General features: G+C 35.7%; 1 protein-coding gene across 1 annotated transcript in view; it reads right to left on the bottom strand.

Annotated features, from left to right (window-relative positions):
* ST18 (ST18 C2H2C-type zinc finger transcription factor) overlaps window positions 1-17,194 on the bottom strand; it is a 105,816-nt gene that overhangs the window by 82,822 nt on the left and 5,800 nt on the right. The window contains exons 2-3 of the mRNA XM_081266230.1: window positions 16,479-16,533; window positions 14,128-14,158 (exon numbers count right to left, since the gene is read on the bottom strand). Of these exons, the coding sequence (XP_081122356.1) occupies window positions 14,128-14,158; window positions 16,479-16,533 (86 nt within the window). The remainder of the gene's footprint in view (window positions 1-14,127; window positions 14,159-16,478; window positions 16,534-17,194) is intronic.

A 17,194-nucleotide genomic window follows, 5' to 3' on the forward strand; every position in this document is an offset into this window, starting at 1 on the left:
AAACCTATCAAAGATTAAGTTTCTCTTTCCGTTTAGGAGACAGGCACACTCTTACTAATGAGAATGATTTCACTTATCCACTGATAATGAGTTAACTGATGATGAGTTTGGAACATCCATCCTTATTTCCATGGGTCAATCATCCTCATAAACACTCAAACCAGGGCCACATAAGTAAAGTGGAGTCAATTTAGGAGGGCTTTAAATGAAGGTCTAGAAACATAAGGTCTAATTATTACTGAAAAAATAAACCACTGATATCCTTCTGTTCTCTAGAATGAATACTTGAAACAAAAATTTGAATGAAAGAAAAAATAAAAAGATGAAAGGAAGGAAGGGTAAGTATACACAGTCTGAGATGAAGGAATAAAAGGAATGAAGGTAGGGAGGAAATAAAAGGAAAGAAGGAAGGAAATGAAGGTGTGTGTGTGTGTGTGTGTGTGTGTGTGAGAGAGAGAGAGAGAGAGAGAGAGAGAGAGAGAGAGAGAATGAGTTAGTCAAAAAGTGGCAGAAATAAAGACACATAGCAAACCAAAGAAAGTCTAGAAGACAGAGACATAGGAACATGAGATTAAGACCCAGAGAGGGAAAGGAAAACAAGAAAAAATAAATATATACACATGCATACCTATAGGGAAAACTTTTTTCCAGTAATATGAGTAATTTAGTAATTTCAGGGCTTTAAAGTAAAGTAGATAAAAGACTTTCCTCAAGATTATGTGGCTGCTTGAAACTAGTAACATAAATGTCCATTTCATTTCTTGATGTTTACCTGAGTGCCCATAAATCTGGATTCCTCTTTTCATTTGAACTAAAAAGTTAGAAACCTATAGATATATACAAGATCTCTGCTAAATATGAGAAGGAATTTTTCGATATTTGGAAAGCTCCCATTTATCCTCACCTTCACCAAAACACATCATAAATTATTCAATAGGCCTTACAAGCAAACTGGAATAATACGTAAAAGGAGGACCATGTGTTGAAATAGTCAAATGAGTATTTAATTCATAGGGATCATCTACTTTGATGTATTATTATAATTATGCATATATAAATGTATGTATAATGTATCCTTTGTGTGTGTGTGATTGTGTGTGTATGTGTGTGTATGCATACATATGTATAAACACAAATCTGTTAAATGTTTTAGCAGCCAACTATCCTACTGAATCAGAAATAACAGCTTTTAAAGGCTGTCCATGATTTAGAGTCACTCAATTAAAAATGAAGCCTGAGTGTTCCATATGTCATTTCTTGTAACCCTAACCCCTTCTGGGTATATCTGTGCCTTTCTTCCCAACCAACACAACTGGAAGGGATGGCCCCTCCCTGACCCACCTGCTTCCTCTTCTAGGGAGCTGCAAGTGCCCCAAATCTGTCCAAATGCAACGATCCTATTATGCCTGTCATTTATCTACCCTGGCAAGCTGGTCACCCTGCTGGCCTTGCAAGTTTTCACAGGGTACCCCGACATTTCCATTCACCAGTGAGGGAAGGACAGAACATTTTACCAGTGTTTACACCCTGATTTAATATTCCGTCACATAACATTTTTCATATAATATTTTTAACAGTTTATATTCTCATTTACATTAATATAAAATGGTTATCCCCTGCTATAATTTGAATGTTCCTTCCAAACCCATGTGGAAATTTAGTTGCCATCATAAAGGTGGGGCCTTGAAGAGGTGATTAGGTCATGGGGGAACTTGCCTCATGAACAATTGAGGCCACAATCTCAGGAATAGGTTAGTTTAAAAAGGTGTAGTTTACCCTCTTTTCCTCTTCATCTCATCATGTGACGCCTTCTGTGATATTAAGACAGCTCAAAGTCCTCACCTGATGTGATTCCCCTGGACTTGGACTCTCCAGCCTTCTGAACCATAAGACAAATAAACTTCTATTGTTATAATTTAACCACTTGGTGGCATTCTGTTATAGCAGCATAAGATGGGCCAAGTCCTTCCCTGGAAATGAAGCAACCTATGGGTAAGATGGTTATGAACTAGAGTTCACTCAAACAGGCAATGTAGGCAGTAGCACCCACTTCATGGTGCTCAGGATCAAGTGACCCAGGATATGTGAAAGTGTGTGCACAGTTACTAACACAAAAGAAGCACTATAAGTCAGATAAGAACTCAAGATACTCACTTTCCTATGTGACCCACACACTGGTTGGACAGACTTCTGAGAGCTCTTCTGTCAATCATTGTTTATAAGGATGTTCCCATGGTAAATAAGCATCATGAGGCTAAAACCTATTTGTAGGCTTGGCCCTACTGTATTATCAAGAAATTTTCCTATATCTGTCTGTTTTAAATATGGCAAAATAAAATCAAAGCTAAGTCATTAAAACACAAAATTATAAAAAGTTAAGATATGTGGCCCTTAGAATATATGCCTTCTCTGATGTATGATTTTACATTGCTTTTTAAAATGTGGGGATATATTATTAAAGATGGGTAAGTAGAAGTGACTTCAAAGCAATGGAGAGAAGTGTTCTTCATGTGGACTCAAGGGACCATCTTTGTTCTTATCTATATTTACTTTTTTGATCTCACCTTCACCTCCTGCTAACAAGAAACTCCCCAGCAAGTCAAGAACCAGGCTGCTTGAAGAATGTGTAGTTCAGCCTAATTTAATACATCTCTACAGAGTACCTGCTCTGTGACAGTAGGAGCTTCTCCTGCAAACTCCCATCAAACTCCCAGCCAGAATAAATTGCTCCTTCCATTGTATTTCCAACATACATCTATTTTACAGGAATTACTACAGTAAATTTTTATTATTTTTTATGTTCTTACTTTTCAAAACCTGTGAATTTCTGTGTCTCATTCTAGAGTAAACAGAATACATTTATTCAAATATTCACTTATTAAACATTTTTCTGCTAGCACCGAATATATGCCAGACACTATTTTAGGTGTTGTGGATATTACCTATGATGTCAGGGATAATAATTCCTGTTCTCACAAAACATACATTGTTATGGGCTGGGGATGTGGCTCAGGCAGTGGCGCGCTCGCCTGGCATGCGTGCGGCCCGGGTTCGATCCTCAGCACCACATACCAACAAGGATGTTGTGTCCGCCGAGAACTAAAAAATAAATATTAAAAAATTCTCTCTCTCACTCTCTCTCCTCTCTCACTCTCTCTTTAAAAAAAAAAAAAAAAAAAAACAAAACATACATTGTGGTGAATGCAGGTAGACTAGAAACAAGGTAAATAAATGACCAAATTCCATGTCAGAAGGTGACACACACACACACACACACACACACACACAAAACAATAACACACACACACACTAAAAACAACAACAATAAAACAAAAACCCAAAACCAAAAATAAGGGAAAGGGATAGGGAAAGCTGAAAACTAAGAACTTGCAATTTTAAAGGTCAGGCAAGACTGTGTTGAGAAGGAGGCATTTAAGTAAAAATATGAAGAGGTGACAGGGGGAGACACTCAGCTGTGTAGGTAATGGCAGCCAGGCACCAGGAGGAGCATTCCAAGGCCAGAGGCAGTGTTAAGTCTGGGAGGTTGGACTATGGAACCCACGAAGGCAAGAGGCAATGGAAAGGAGAGAGAACAGACCAGAGTAAAGACTTCATCTTTTCCTCTGAAAAAAAAAAAAAAAAAAAAGGAAACCAAATGGAGGGTTCCTGGATGCTTTGATGAAGTAACTGTGAGAAAGAACTGGAGCAGAGAAACCCTTGAAGAGGCAAGAGTAATAATTCAGATGAGCAGTGGTGACTGGGGGGCCTGGTAATGGCAGTGGTGGTGGTGAGAAACAGTCAGATTCAAGATTTACTTGGAGTTAGAGGTATTGTCCCACGTGGACAGACTGCATACAGTGTACAGAGATGAGGCCAGGAAGGATGTCCTCAAGGTTCTTGGACTTCCCCATTTGCTGTGACAGGGAAAGGCTGTAGGCATGTCTGATTTATGGTAGAAGATTTTTATCTCAAGTTCTGTTGTATAAAGTGTGAGATACTCCCTGGGGACCCATTTGGAGATGACTCCACAGTCTGAAGTTCAGGGAGGAGAGGAGAGTTGGAGAGGTAAATTTATTTACATGAAAATGTGCTGAAAGCCCTGAGTGAATGAAATCACCAGCAAAGTGGATCAAGGATATACCTCTGGGAATCTAGTGTTTAGAGACTAGGGAACTGAGGAGGGACCAGGAAGGAGGACTAAGCAGATATAGTCTGAGAGGTAGGAGGAAATCAGGGAGGCTGTAGTACTGGGATATCTAGTTTCTCATGGCCATAAGAAGGTGAGTCTTCCAGTCCTTCTTTCAAGCTTGAGTAATCCTTTGGGATAGACTGCAGGCTTTGTGCCACTTCCACATGCAACAAGGACTCAGGATCCTTGGGGGCTGTGTAGCAATTACCACGAGCACTTTAAGGAATCCAGGAGTCTACATTTACTCAATTCTCACAGGATTAACCTGGAAGAACAGAGTGTACTCTATGATTTCTACAGTGGGGGGAAGGTGGAGATCATATTCCCACAGGCACCTTGTTTCCCTACAGGTTACACCCCTACTCCTGCCCTTGATTTTCCTGTAAGTCTCTAGAGATAGCTTCCCTATTCTATCTGCGAGTCTTTCCACAGATGGTATAGTGTGTCCCTGTGATGAGAACCACCATGAAGATCCTAAAGGAAATTCAGTTCAAATGGTGTTATTTGTTATCTACAATTTTCTGAAGCTAGCTGCTCCAGCCTTTGATTTTGTCTTCTACTTTTATTTTTGCATTCTGGGGATGGAGCCCAGGGTCTCATGCATATGCTAGCCAAGTGCTCTCTACCACTGAGCTACATGCCTCATTCTTGATTTCTTCTAAGTTTTTATAAGTCCTGGAAATACCTTGGCGTTGTGGCCTTATGGTGCAAGGCTACTCCTGCCCACAGACTAACTCAGTTGATCCCTTCAGAGAAGCAACTCACAAATGGACAGGCAGCATGCACTTCTGTTTCAGTTTTGGTTTCTCTTCCTGACTGAAAATGACCAAATGAGACCAAGGGAGATTATACTAGAATAGTTCCTCACTTTTTTTAATATTTATTTTTTAGATTTAGGTGGACACAATATCTTTATTTTATTTTTATGTGGTGCTGAGAATCTAACCCTGTTCCTCACGCATGCTAGGCAAGCACGCTACCACTTGAGCCACATCCCTAGCCCATGCTCCTCACTTTTACATTTGATATATTGATAAAATATACTGATGGAGGAAAACATTTAGGAATAGTAGAAAAGCAAATTAGAAACAATTCAACAGAAAACAGGTTGATTTGTAGTTGAGGGACCATGGGAGCTTTTCTGTCTGAATAGTCCTGGTTATAAAGTGGCAGAACTAGGTTACTAAGATGGTAGATCTGATGTTAGTGTTCTTATCATGATATAATAAAATTTTCTTAAAAATTAAGTGGCAGAAAAGAACCAAGAAAGGAACCTAAGAATTTGTAAAGAAAGAAATTGAAGATTAAGACAGTTGTAGAGAATCAATAGGTTCAACTGAAATGTCTTTACAATGAATCACTAACATAATCTATTCCCCAAACAAGCAGGTAGATAATGTACAATAAACATTTCTCAAGTGAATGTACTAGGATTAAAAGGAATGAAATAGATTCCTTGCCCTTAAGAAGTTGGTGGCATATAAAGAAGGCTGAATTACATATGTTCAATTAAAGTTTCTTTTTTTTTAATATGATGTGTTCCTTTTGTTATCATCTCCCCAACCAAACTATAAATGCAATGACAGAGGACCTGCTTCATTCGGAATGGGGTGGACAGATGGATGAATGAATAACCAAAGAGCTGTGATTCAAAGTAATAAGTGCTTTAAAACAGGCAAGTAGAGAGGTGCTTTGGGAACACAATGGAAAAAAAAATGTCTGTCAGCCTGGGAGGTCACAGAATACTTCAAGGAGGAGATGATGTGAATCCTGAAATTTAAATGGTAAGCACAAATGCCACATGGGAAAAGACAAAGGAGGGAATTTTGTTAGGCACAGTCTGTTGCAGAGTTGAGATGGAAAGAGTGTTTTATAACATGAAAAATGAGAAGCACCCTTAGGTATAGAATTTCCTTAGAAAACAGTATGGTGACAAGATTAGAAGAACAAAAATTTTGGGGTGGGTGGACTGTGGGTGCTTAAAAAATATTATTTCCTTTTATAGGGAAGAAAAAATTAACAAGGAGAAAAATTAAGCAAGGAAAATTCCCAAGTTTAAAGGCAGGAAGGAACTCAGAAGACACTGCTGAATAAAGCAACAGGTTCAATTTCAGTATGCTTTGAGATGGACGGGGGAGGGTGAACCCACAGATTAGGAGTAAAAGTGCTTTATAGAAAAGCATTTCCTTAGTCAAGAGAGCAGCAAGTGCTGACCTTTTTACTCATCTCCAAGGTCACACAACTAGTAAGTTCTCTCAGAACCCAATGCAGCTATTAACCCAGTGTTCTTTCCATTACATGACTCAGTCAAATTCTACGTGAGAATTCACATTAGAATTAGAAGAAGTCACCCGAATACAAAGTTTTTATTGTAGGGAGAAGTCATTTTTGTCAACATGGTAGCACATATTTATTTCTGTTCACACTTAGAATAGGAAAATAATTACAAGGTGTTAGAAACATGTTTGTAAGCATATAATAAAACTGAAATAGGACCTTAGATAGGTCTTACTTAAAATATAACACAAAGATAAAAAGAGCTCTTTCTGATGACTAAAGTTAATGTATTCCTTCAATGAGGAGTGAGGGTAAAGGAGAAATGGTGTTAAATAATTTTGTGTTGTGTTGGAGATGGACCAAAAGGAACAAACTAACTCTAAAATGCCTGACCAAGTTCAAAGGAGCCTCTGCATCATCTGTCATCAACATACCAGAGTTGCAAGGGAGTTGTGTGACACAGAAATTGACAGGTTATAGGTTTTGTCTGATGCATAATAATGATTAAATATTGAGAACACAATCTAGATGGCTATAGAGCCCTCTATGGAGGCATATAAAATGGAGTTTGAAACGTGTCCTTACCTAAATTTTCTTTCTAATGATATGTGACAAATATTTAAGGAAGATCTGGTTAATTTCAAACACTTCCAAGAGGTAAAAATAAAGTCTCACAAATGACCAAAAAGCATGTGAATTTTACTATGACTGTCAACATAACTTATTCTGCTCCCCTTCATCAAACAGAAATGCAAACAACCAACAACATTCCCCAAGAATTCATAAATCAAGATAATTCCAAAGAAACCAGACTCGACTTTTCTGCCAACCTCTGCCACTGAACAACAGCAATAGAGAGAAGAGATTTTCTGGGTAAGTCATGGAGTCTTGTGTTCTCAAACTTTAATAGGCACCTTAGTTTCTTACAGATCTTGTTAAAAGGCAAGTCTATGGAGGAGCCTGAAAGCCTACATTTCTAATTAGTACCCAGGGTTGCTGCTGTTGCTCTGAGACAGACAGCTCAAGGGTCACCTTTGAGTCCCAAGTGGGAAGTGATCTTTCTCTCCATGCCTGTATAGCACTTTGTTTGAGTCACTTCCCGTCATGTTATTATGCAATTTGCTGAATTTATTATCAATGCTATTCATATGTACCCACTGCAATACCTATACTACAATGGCACAGAAGAAGTACTGAGTGGACAAATATTGAAAGATATAGTCACTCCTCAGTCAAGATCAGTAAATTCTTTCTGGTAAAAAGATTTATTTTACAAGAAAAAAAATGATAAATGGATGTACACAGTATCTCTGTAAGTGAGTTCTAAAAATCTCAAAGCAATAGGGCAAGTAAGTCCTCACATGCAGTCTGCAATGTTGATATTTTGCCTCAGCTCAGATTTCTAGAAATGTCAGTGCCTTGGGCTTTTGACTTCTATAAACCAATGGTTGGTTGAAGCCACCAATATCCTTGTGATAATATTTGAACCTGGAGGAAAAAAAGGTAAAGAAAATACAGCATGTTTTCTTGTTCTTATTTTGTTTCTGAGTCTCTTGAGTCTATGGACTAATTTTTTTAGCCTCATAATATTTTTTGGAAACAGACATGTTATAATTTAAAATAGAATATACACAGTTAAACTGGGGAATGTCCTGTGTATGTAAAAAATATATATAATACATATAAATATATAGTCTATATACACTTAGATATATTATATACCAAATGTATATAGCATATAATATATAGGCCATATATATGTGATATATAATACATACAGTCTATATTATATATAGTACATATATAAACATATATGCATATATATTTACATATACAGGTCACTGTCGTTTCCTTCTAAATTGTTTTTCATACATGTCATTTTAAATCTGCGTGAAAATATATAGAAATAACACTAATGTCTATTTTTTTCCTCTCAAAATATCACCTCCCTTATACTTCCAATTTACACACACACACATATACACACCCACCCATGCGCGCGCACACACACACACACACACACACACACACACACATATGTAGTCACCCCTTAGTGTCCTCAAGGGATTGGTTCCAGGACCCTCTCAGATAATGAAATCTGCAGAGGCTCAAATTCCTCATATAAAATCCTGTTTTATTTTCATATAACCTATGCACATCCACCCCTACATTTAAATCATCTCTAGATTATTTCTAATATTTACTACAATGTAAATGCTATATAAGTAGTTGTTCTATTATATTGATTAGAGAGCAATGTCAATAAAATAAAGTCTTATGTGTTCAGTACAGATGTAATTTAAAAAATTAAAAATATTAAAAATTTTAAATATTTCCCATCCCATGGTTGATTGAATTGAAAATGCAGAACTTACGGATACTGAGGGCCAACTCAATACATATTGTGTACAAATGGAAGAAAACAAAAATCATTTAGTCTTCTGAGTTGAGTGTGCTAGAAGGAATGGATTCCATTGTTAGCTCATTTAAAAATGATTTTTAAGGGCCTCACATGGAAGTTAAGTTACTCACCCCTCCTACACTGCAAAATCTGAAGTAAAAGACCCTTGCTAGCCTATCACCTGAGAGGTGACATTTTGGGGGGGGAGAAATAGATATTTGTGTCATTTCTAGATATTTTCACACAGATTTAAAATTACATGCATGAAAAACAATTTAGAAGGAAAAAAGAGTAGGTTCTCTGTGACTGGCTATGTAAGGATTAAAAAAAATGTAGCAGGGTTTGTTTGTAGGTCAGGATGTGTTTCAACTTGATTTATTAACTTATTGATAAAGTTTAAATTAAGATCTCATCCAAAATATAGAGGGTAAAAATGATATGCTGGCTCAGTTGCTTCTTAGTTAAAAGAGCATGTATTAAGCACTTCACTTCCCTAAACTCAGCTCATTACTTAAAAATAGATAATATCATTTGCCTTGAAAAATACCTTTTAGTCTTTTTTTTATGTCTTCACTTTGATACTGTACATACTGCTTCAACAACTCATTCAACACCCACCTATTGGGGGTCTACTCCGTAGCAAGCTAAATGCTGCCAAGAAGCTTAGCAAATAGACAAATACGTGATAGCATTACAATTGGTCAAGTTTTTTCATTCAACAACAAACTCCTTTTGTTTCATTATTCAAAAGCTTCCCTGATATATTTTAAGACACTTTTGTACTCGTCAGTATAACATGGTAAAAACAAAATAATCTCCCTTGAGTGCCAGTGTCAGGAGTCCAAGTTGCCTGTCAATTCTGAGTCCCACTGTTACTGAGGGGTGGAGATGAGGGAGGTGAAGAGAGGGGCCGACTGGCCATAGGTGCCTCCCCCTGCCTTGGACAGTCATTGATCTTCTAAATTAAATCCATATCATCATCTTCTGTGATTGTCAGTTTTACTTTCCCTGAGAGTGGCTTATGGGAAAAATGGGTTTTCTCTAAATGTCAATTTCTTAGATTGTAATTTATAGGTTTGTCCATAATATTTAGAAAGATATACTGGCAACATGAATATAGTAATCTGCATTAAATATCCAAAATATACACTCCTGCATTTGGAAATGATAGTAATGAAAGTAAAGAGGAAGACTTCTCTGTTCTTTCAGCCAAACTTGTCATTAAAACTATTAATTAACCCGAATGATGAATTTATAGAATGCATATTATCAGGAATAAACTCCTGTTCGTTTTTTCTTTAGATGTTATCTCTGGAAGTCTTTACGTAACATGGAGGTTCCAATAAAATCATGAATACTACAGTAAATATTATTTAAAAAAAGAAATTGGAAAAAACTATTAAACATAAAAATGAAATATTTAACTGATAAAAAGATAGTAAATGAAATGTGATAGAAGGAAAAAAGAAAAATCCATCTAAAGCTACAAATCACAAAACTTTCACATACTGATAAAATGTTATTAAATCTATTACCTATTGAAAGAAGAGCTCATAAAATATTTTAACACTAAAAAGTTATAAGAAAATGCTAACTGATGTTTTGTTGTTGTTGTTGTTGTTGCTGTTATTTTGTAGTACTGAGGATTGAACCCAGGGGTGTTCTACCACCAAGCTACATCCCTAGCACTTTTTAAATTTTTTATTTTGAAAAAGGGTCTCACTAAGTTGTCCAGGCTGGTCTTGAACTTGTAATCCTCCAAACCTTCTGCCTCAACCTCCCAAGTGAGAGTTTTAAATGAAGTGAAAAATGAAATAAAATAATATAAAATAATAAAAATACATCAAAATTAGAGACTTTATTACAAAACTTAAGCCAACAAAGTGGTAAGCAGTAATAAACCACAAAAAGACAGTGGAATTTGACTCTAAAATACTTAAGAGCCTTGAATTCATTTGTCTCTCTAAGGAGTCACATAGAAAAGCCATTTCAGAATGGAGAATATATTTTCCTAATTAGAGGAAGGGGGCTGGACTGATGTAAAACACTTTGCCAATGCATGAGACAATTACCAATATTAGTAGATGCAATAGCATGAGGTTCAGATTAAGGATAATAGTAATAAAAGAAAAGAGCAGAGATAATGCAATGGGCATGATTTAGAAAGACGCAAGAGAGCTTTCTCGACACTACCTGTAACCTGAATTGTGTTAGAGGAAAGACTGGAAATGCTAATAAGGAATATGATTAAAGGTGGGCCTGTGGTTATAAATTGCTTTTTTAATGGTGATGATAGTAGCTGACATAGAGTATAATAAGAAGATGAGAATGTCAGTATCAATTTTTATTAGTGCCATGAACAATATACAGTATATTTAAATTAGCTTCATTTGTATTAGTATTTTTGTAAGTAGTCTCTCTGGAAGCAATAACATGTCCAATGTATTCTAAAAAGAAGGACTAAATAAGTTGCCAGTATTCTCTACGAAATAGCCATAACTTTCATACTGGGGAAAACATGCCACATTCCCCAAGGGTACTCAGAAATTCAAGCACATGATTGCAATTCTGAATCACAATAAATCGGTACAATAAATTAGAAGAGCATCATAGGAAATGAATAAAGTTGTATAAAAGTTGCACAAAAATTAAAAAAGAAACTAAAAATATAAGTTTTTGAAAATAAACCAGTACTCTCCCTCCCCAAGATGTATATAGAATAATAATAAGGGATTTTGCCTAGGTCAACTTAAGCCACTTAGGAGATGGCTTGGTACCTCTTCAGCCTAAACACGATTATTCTGTTTAACATAAATTATTGTAAATTCTAAAATTATCAGTAATTTTTATTAACTCATTCTTATTAAAGAAAAATAAGGGAATTTGTTTCATGCATGAATCTTCCCAGAAATTACCATCATCTTTCTGAATTAGTCTAATAATAAATTAGGTCAAATGGAATTTTTGACAGATAAATGATTTCTGAAGAACTAAGAGAACAGGAAACATTATCATTTCTAAATAAAATAAATTCTTTGTCCAAATTTTAGAAAACTAGGTTGTTGAAAGATAACTCTGAAGGTTAGAATGTGGAATTTCAAAAAAAAAAAAACATAAGCAATGAATTACTTCTTTTTGATTTCATGTTCTGAATAGTACTAATTATGGATGAGGGATCGCATAGCCTAGTGATAGAGAAGCTGTTCTGTGAGTCTGAAGTTTGGATTGCTTACTATTTGTAGCCTTGGGCTATTTACATATAATGCTTATTTTCACTTCATTTTTCTGAAAACTTGAATAGTCATAGTTTCTACCTTATAAGATTATTGTTGATGATTAAATGAGATAATTGGATGACAAAATTTGAGTGTAACACATCTAAGACCTCAATAAATGTTAGTTTATTATAATCATTAATGCTGATAACATGCTTAAAGAGTAATTTCCATTTCTGTACAAGGGTCATATTAAACATTTTTCCCCATAAATTTGTTTCTCTGTTTATTCCTTCCATTTTCTCTGAATTATGTGTTTTTCCTTAGGTCAGTGCACACATTAATTCCCTAAAAATTCTTGTTTCTTTTCTTTTTTTTTTGAAGTTTTTAATATATATATATATATATATATATATATATATATATATATATATATATATATATTTGGAAGACACAACATCTTTGTTTGTATGTGGTGTTGAGGATCGAACCCGGGCTGCACGCATGCCAGTCGAGCGCGCTACCACTAGAGCCACATCCCCAGTCAAAAAATTCTTGTTTCTTCAAGTTATTTTCAAGATATATCACTAAAAAGATTTCTTTTTGCCTTCTGAATGCTTTGATTCCCTAAAAGGCCTGACAGTTATATTCACTGGGGTGCTGGTCATGGTCATGGACACTGTTTCTGTGGTAGACTATCAGGAAACCCTCTCACAGTGCTGCAAACATCTTTTACACTTTGAGCACTTGATTATTTTAAATTTCTCTCAATCCTTTTACAGAAGACACAAAGTCTCCAAAAATATAGAAATTTAGATGAGAGTAAATTTTAAAAGCAAGAATTTAAATGAGCTAAATACTTCAATAGTTTAATCCTGCCCAATTGTGTGAATGTACTACATGCCCTGCTCTTATTGAAGTAGTTCATAAAACAACAACAAAAAATTAATGATAAGATTAACAACACAGGCATGGCCATAAATTCCCTACAAGCAAACTTCTACAGAAAAGAGCATCAGGATGAATTGTAATAGGTATGTGTTCCTCTAAACAGGTTGACCAAGGCTGAGACAGAATGAGTCATATGCAATAGGGAAGTAACTAAGACAACCTGTGTTCCAGGGAACCACAAAGGACCGTTGCTTGGAAAAAGAACTATGTAAATTGTTAATGCATACCTTCTAAATTTCAAGAGCATCAGATACTGTAACACATCCTCTATTTTTCAAACACTTCCCTAAGGACAAATGTAGACCATTGCTGTTTTTAAAAAGGCAGACTAAACAGTGAATTTAGGACTTTCTGAAATTGCAATAGCAAACCTTGAAAATGGGCAAGAGGATCATCTTGTTCCTGACAAAAAAATGTATCATCAGCATATTTCCTTTATTTTTTTCCTCTTAAGTATATTTTTCATCATTTTTTTTTCTTTTTTACTATATCTCAACAAAGACTCTGTAAAAGAAAATCTAATTGAAATTTATTCTGCAAAACCAGGTGGAATTTTCAGAGTATTAGGTCTGAGGGGTTAGTTATGATATCTAAGGTAGAAACATATGGACCCACTCAAAAAGCCTATTTGTCATATTACCTTGTAATGTGTAGGTTAAAAAAACAAATTGTGGCTACCTGATGGAATTATCTAATTATTTAAAATAAAAAGTGTATAACTTAGGATCTTGGTGATCCATTAATCAGGTCACAGATGGCAGTTCAGTTCACTGACCCTTGGTATAAAATCTAACCATGTAGGTGTATAAAAACTGTGTGGCAGCCCACATTCCATAAAGAAAAGTGGGAAATTACTCACATTATACCAAAATGATTCCATGTTTTGTTATCAGAATATTAGATCAAATTGTTTTGGATCCATTATCCGTATAGATGTTCCCTTTCTTTGCTTCTTTGGTGTTTAGACAGAGACTAGTAAGCCCTTTGGCTTGTTTCTTATTCTAAAACAAGGATTGTGAGGCTTGAAAAGTATAAATCATTCTAATAATTAAAGCCAGTCAATATGAGAAAAAATAATGTAGGGCAGATCTTACCTGAGCTCCTGGATTAGGGAATCCATTGGTACTATTGGAAAAAAAAAAGAGAAAGAATCAGCTGATAATTTTCAAAAGTGATTGAAAGTATTTATCCACCTAAAGATAATAATGATGAATTGTTAGTATAGACCCCACGTGGCTTCTCACTGTATGGCTTAATTCTTCTCTCTTCTGGTCCTCTGGAGATAAGAGGACAAGTGAGTATGTCCCAGGATGGCTCATTGTGTTTAGTATCTTGGGTGGCCCTGGGGCCTTGTAGTCACAGTTTGGACTTTTTAAGTATCTGTCTTTAGAGGTTCATTGAAAAATTACAGGAACATAGAAGATCTGAATTATTTTTTAAAATAAAATTTATTTTAATAGAAAATTATTCAAAAGAATTTCAATATTATTCTCTCTCTTTGTGTGGGGATGTGTGTGTGTGTGAGTGTGTGTGTGTGTGTGTGTGTGTGTGTGTGTGTGTGTGTTTGGATTATACTGGGGATTGAACCCAGGGACTATGCATGCTAAGCTAACACTCTACCACTGAGCTACACCCAGTCCCAAGATAACATATTTAATGACATTAAACAAGTATTCAAATAAAACTGGCAAGGCTTTACTAATGAATATGTCCCAAGATTTTATTTCATAAACTTTCTACATAAGGAAGAAAGGAATGCTCTTAAGCTTCAAAAATATTAATACCAATAACCTTTTAAAAATAAGAAACTTCGAGAAAAAGGGCTTCAGTTTTTCTGACTGAGACGCTAGGAACTATAGGAGTTCATATTTATAAATACCTGCCTACACCCAGGATAAGCAGCATATGGAGGGAGGCAACAGGTGGTTTTCAAGATTACTCACGCTTCACAAGAAACAGTCATTTCACTTCTAGAAGAACATTTTGGCTCTATTTAAGACACGTGTGCATGTGCCAAAAGAATTAGAAGTCCAAAAAAGAATTGCAAATTTAAAGACCCTCATTTAGAAAGTATGAGAGAGTAGTGTGCTTTGAGACGTCAAAATAAGAGATTTGAAGACTCCAAATACAGGGCTGGGGATATAGCTCAGTTGGTAGAGTGCTCACCTCGAATGCACAAAGGCCTGGGTTCAATCCCCAGCACCAAAAAAAAAAAAAAAAAAAAAAGGTATGAGCTTAACTAATGAAAGAAACTCTGAAATTTGTATAATAGTGAGACATTTACCCTCATGAAAATTTAGAGTCTAGAATTACTAAATTTCAAATGAGTGTAAAAAATATGGTTACTTTAAAACTAATTTACACTAAAATTGAAAAACAAGACAGTATGTTTGGGTAGAGAAAAGTTCTATATGACGTGCAGAAATATTCTGAAGTTTGGGTAGCAACGCTAATGATAAGCACTGGTCACATTTTAACTAAAGAAATGAAAGCATCCTTGAATTTGTTAAAAATATTTGTGATTTTGGACTTTGCTTAAACAGCAATTAAGTACCTTGACATATATAAACATATAGCTAACAAAAGTGTTCAACTTGATTAGCCATTTTCAACTGTAAATGTCAAAATCTTTCCAGATAAGTGGAGGGTGACAGCTGGGCTCAGCTCTTCTTAAGCAAGGTAGACCCTGAGGAGGGTGGGGTGGGGAAAACAGCTACCCAGAGTGTTGTCAGAGCCATGGTGAACCTACAGTTTCCCACTTTGAATTAAGGGTCACAAAAATATAGCTAATTATAATAAAAGTTATTTTCCTTGAGGGGTGTTATTGCCAGTCAATCCTGTTTTCCAGATGTTTAGATCATCAAGGGCCTGTTTATATTTCAATATTACATTACCATCTGTTGGTTACAAAAAGAGAGGGATAACCGGCAAGTTAAACCTTCCAAACATTACTTTGCAGAGCTGCCGGAAATTCCCAGCAGGAATAGTCAAAAAACAAACATCATCATTTTACTTGAACAAAGTATAGATTGGGAGCTACTAAACCAGATAACATGAAAATCAAAATCCGCTTTAGCAATAAACTAACAATTCAGTTTTTCCCTTGGTCATTTAAGGTCACTTTTAAAATCTGAAGGTCTCCATGAAACATTCCTCCCTTGCTGAACCTTAGGATGTTTTGCATGAGGTTCAAATATACTCATGATTGTATTTTGTAAAAATGAGCATCATATATCATTTGGACCTTCCAGAGTCCTTTAACTCTTAGTTCATAATATTTAGCTTCTCAATGCCAAGAGCCAGTATTCTGGCTTGATTTGAATAAAAAAAAAGCCCCGAGGAAGGTGTAATCATTCTGATTACACGCTAGGGACAGAGGACACTGGCACTCCCATCTTTCATGGTATAGTGGGCACGGTGTCAGGAAACCTGTTTGCTAACTCACCCTCTGTTCCTTTAGAGCGAGTCCGCAGCGTTTTATCTTCAGCCTCTGCATCCATCTGTAACAAGAACACAAAGTTCTGAGGTCATGCCTTTGACATTGACGAAAATACGAAAACATGCAGTTAGAAGTTCTGAAGGTCACTGTGAAAAACAGAGTGCCCTTCCTTGCCCTTGAATCCCATTCTGACTCTCTGGGGAACTGATTGTGACTGCCCTCAAATACTACTAGTTTAAGAGACACATCTACAGATGCTGGAAACCAGAGGGAACAGCAACAAGAAGGCTGATATCCTTGCCCACAAGTGTTTGTGTTTCAAATGTATCTGGCATTATAGTGATTAAAAAAAAAGACTGATTACTGTGGTTATGAAAGGGATAAAACCTCAAATGCTAAATCAAAATATTTCAGATGGATTTATTAAAATCTGATTCTTTTACATTTATAGACCCTTCCCTATACATACTTCTTTCTAAGGAAAAATAACTGTCTAAATAAGCAACTTGAAGCCAAACTCATGTAATGCCCCTAGAATATACCATGAGAAAATTCTATCAACAAAACCTATATTTACACCCCAAATTCCAAAAAAACCATACTGGCTATAATCATCTGAATGTAAACAGAAGGTGAAGGTCTGTGGCAGTATCAAATTCCCATCATTACTAAATACTTTAAATGCAATCAAATAAATTATCAAAGGGATGCAAAGACTTTCA

Source organism: Spermophilus citellus (assembly GCF_964194105.1).
Source record: "Spermophilus citellus genome assembly, chromosome: 14".
Classification (NCBI taxonomy): Eukaryota; Metazoa; Chordata; class Mammalia; order Rodentia; family Sciuridae; genus Spermophilus; species Spermophilus citellus.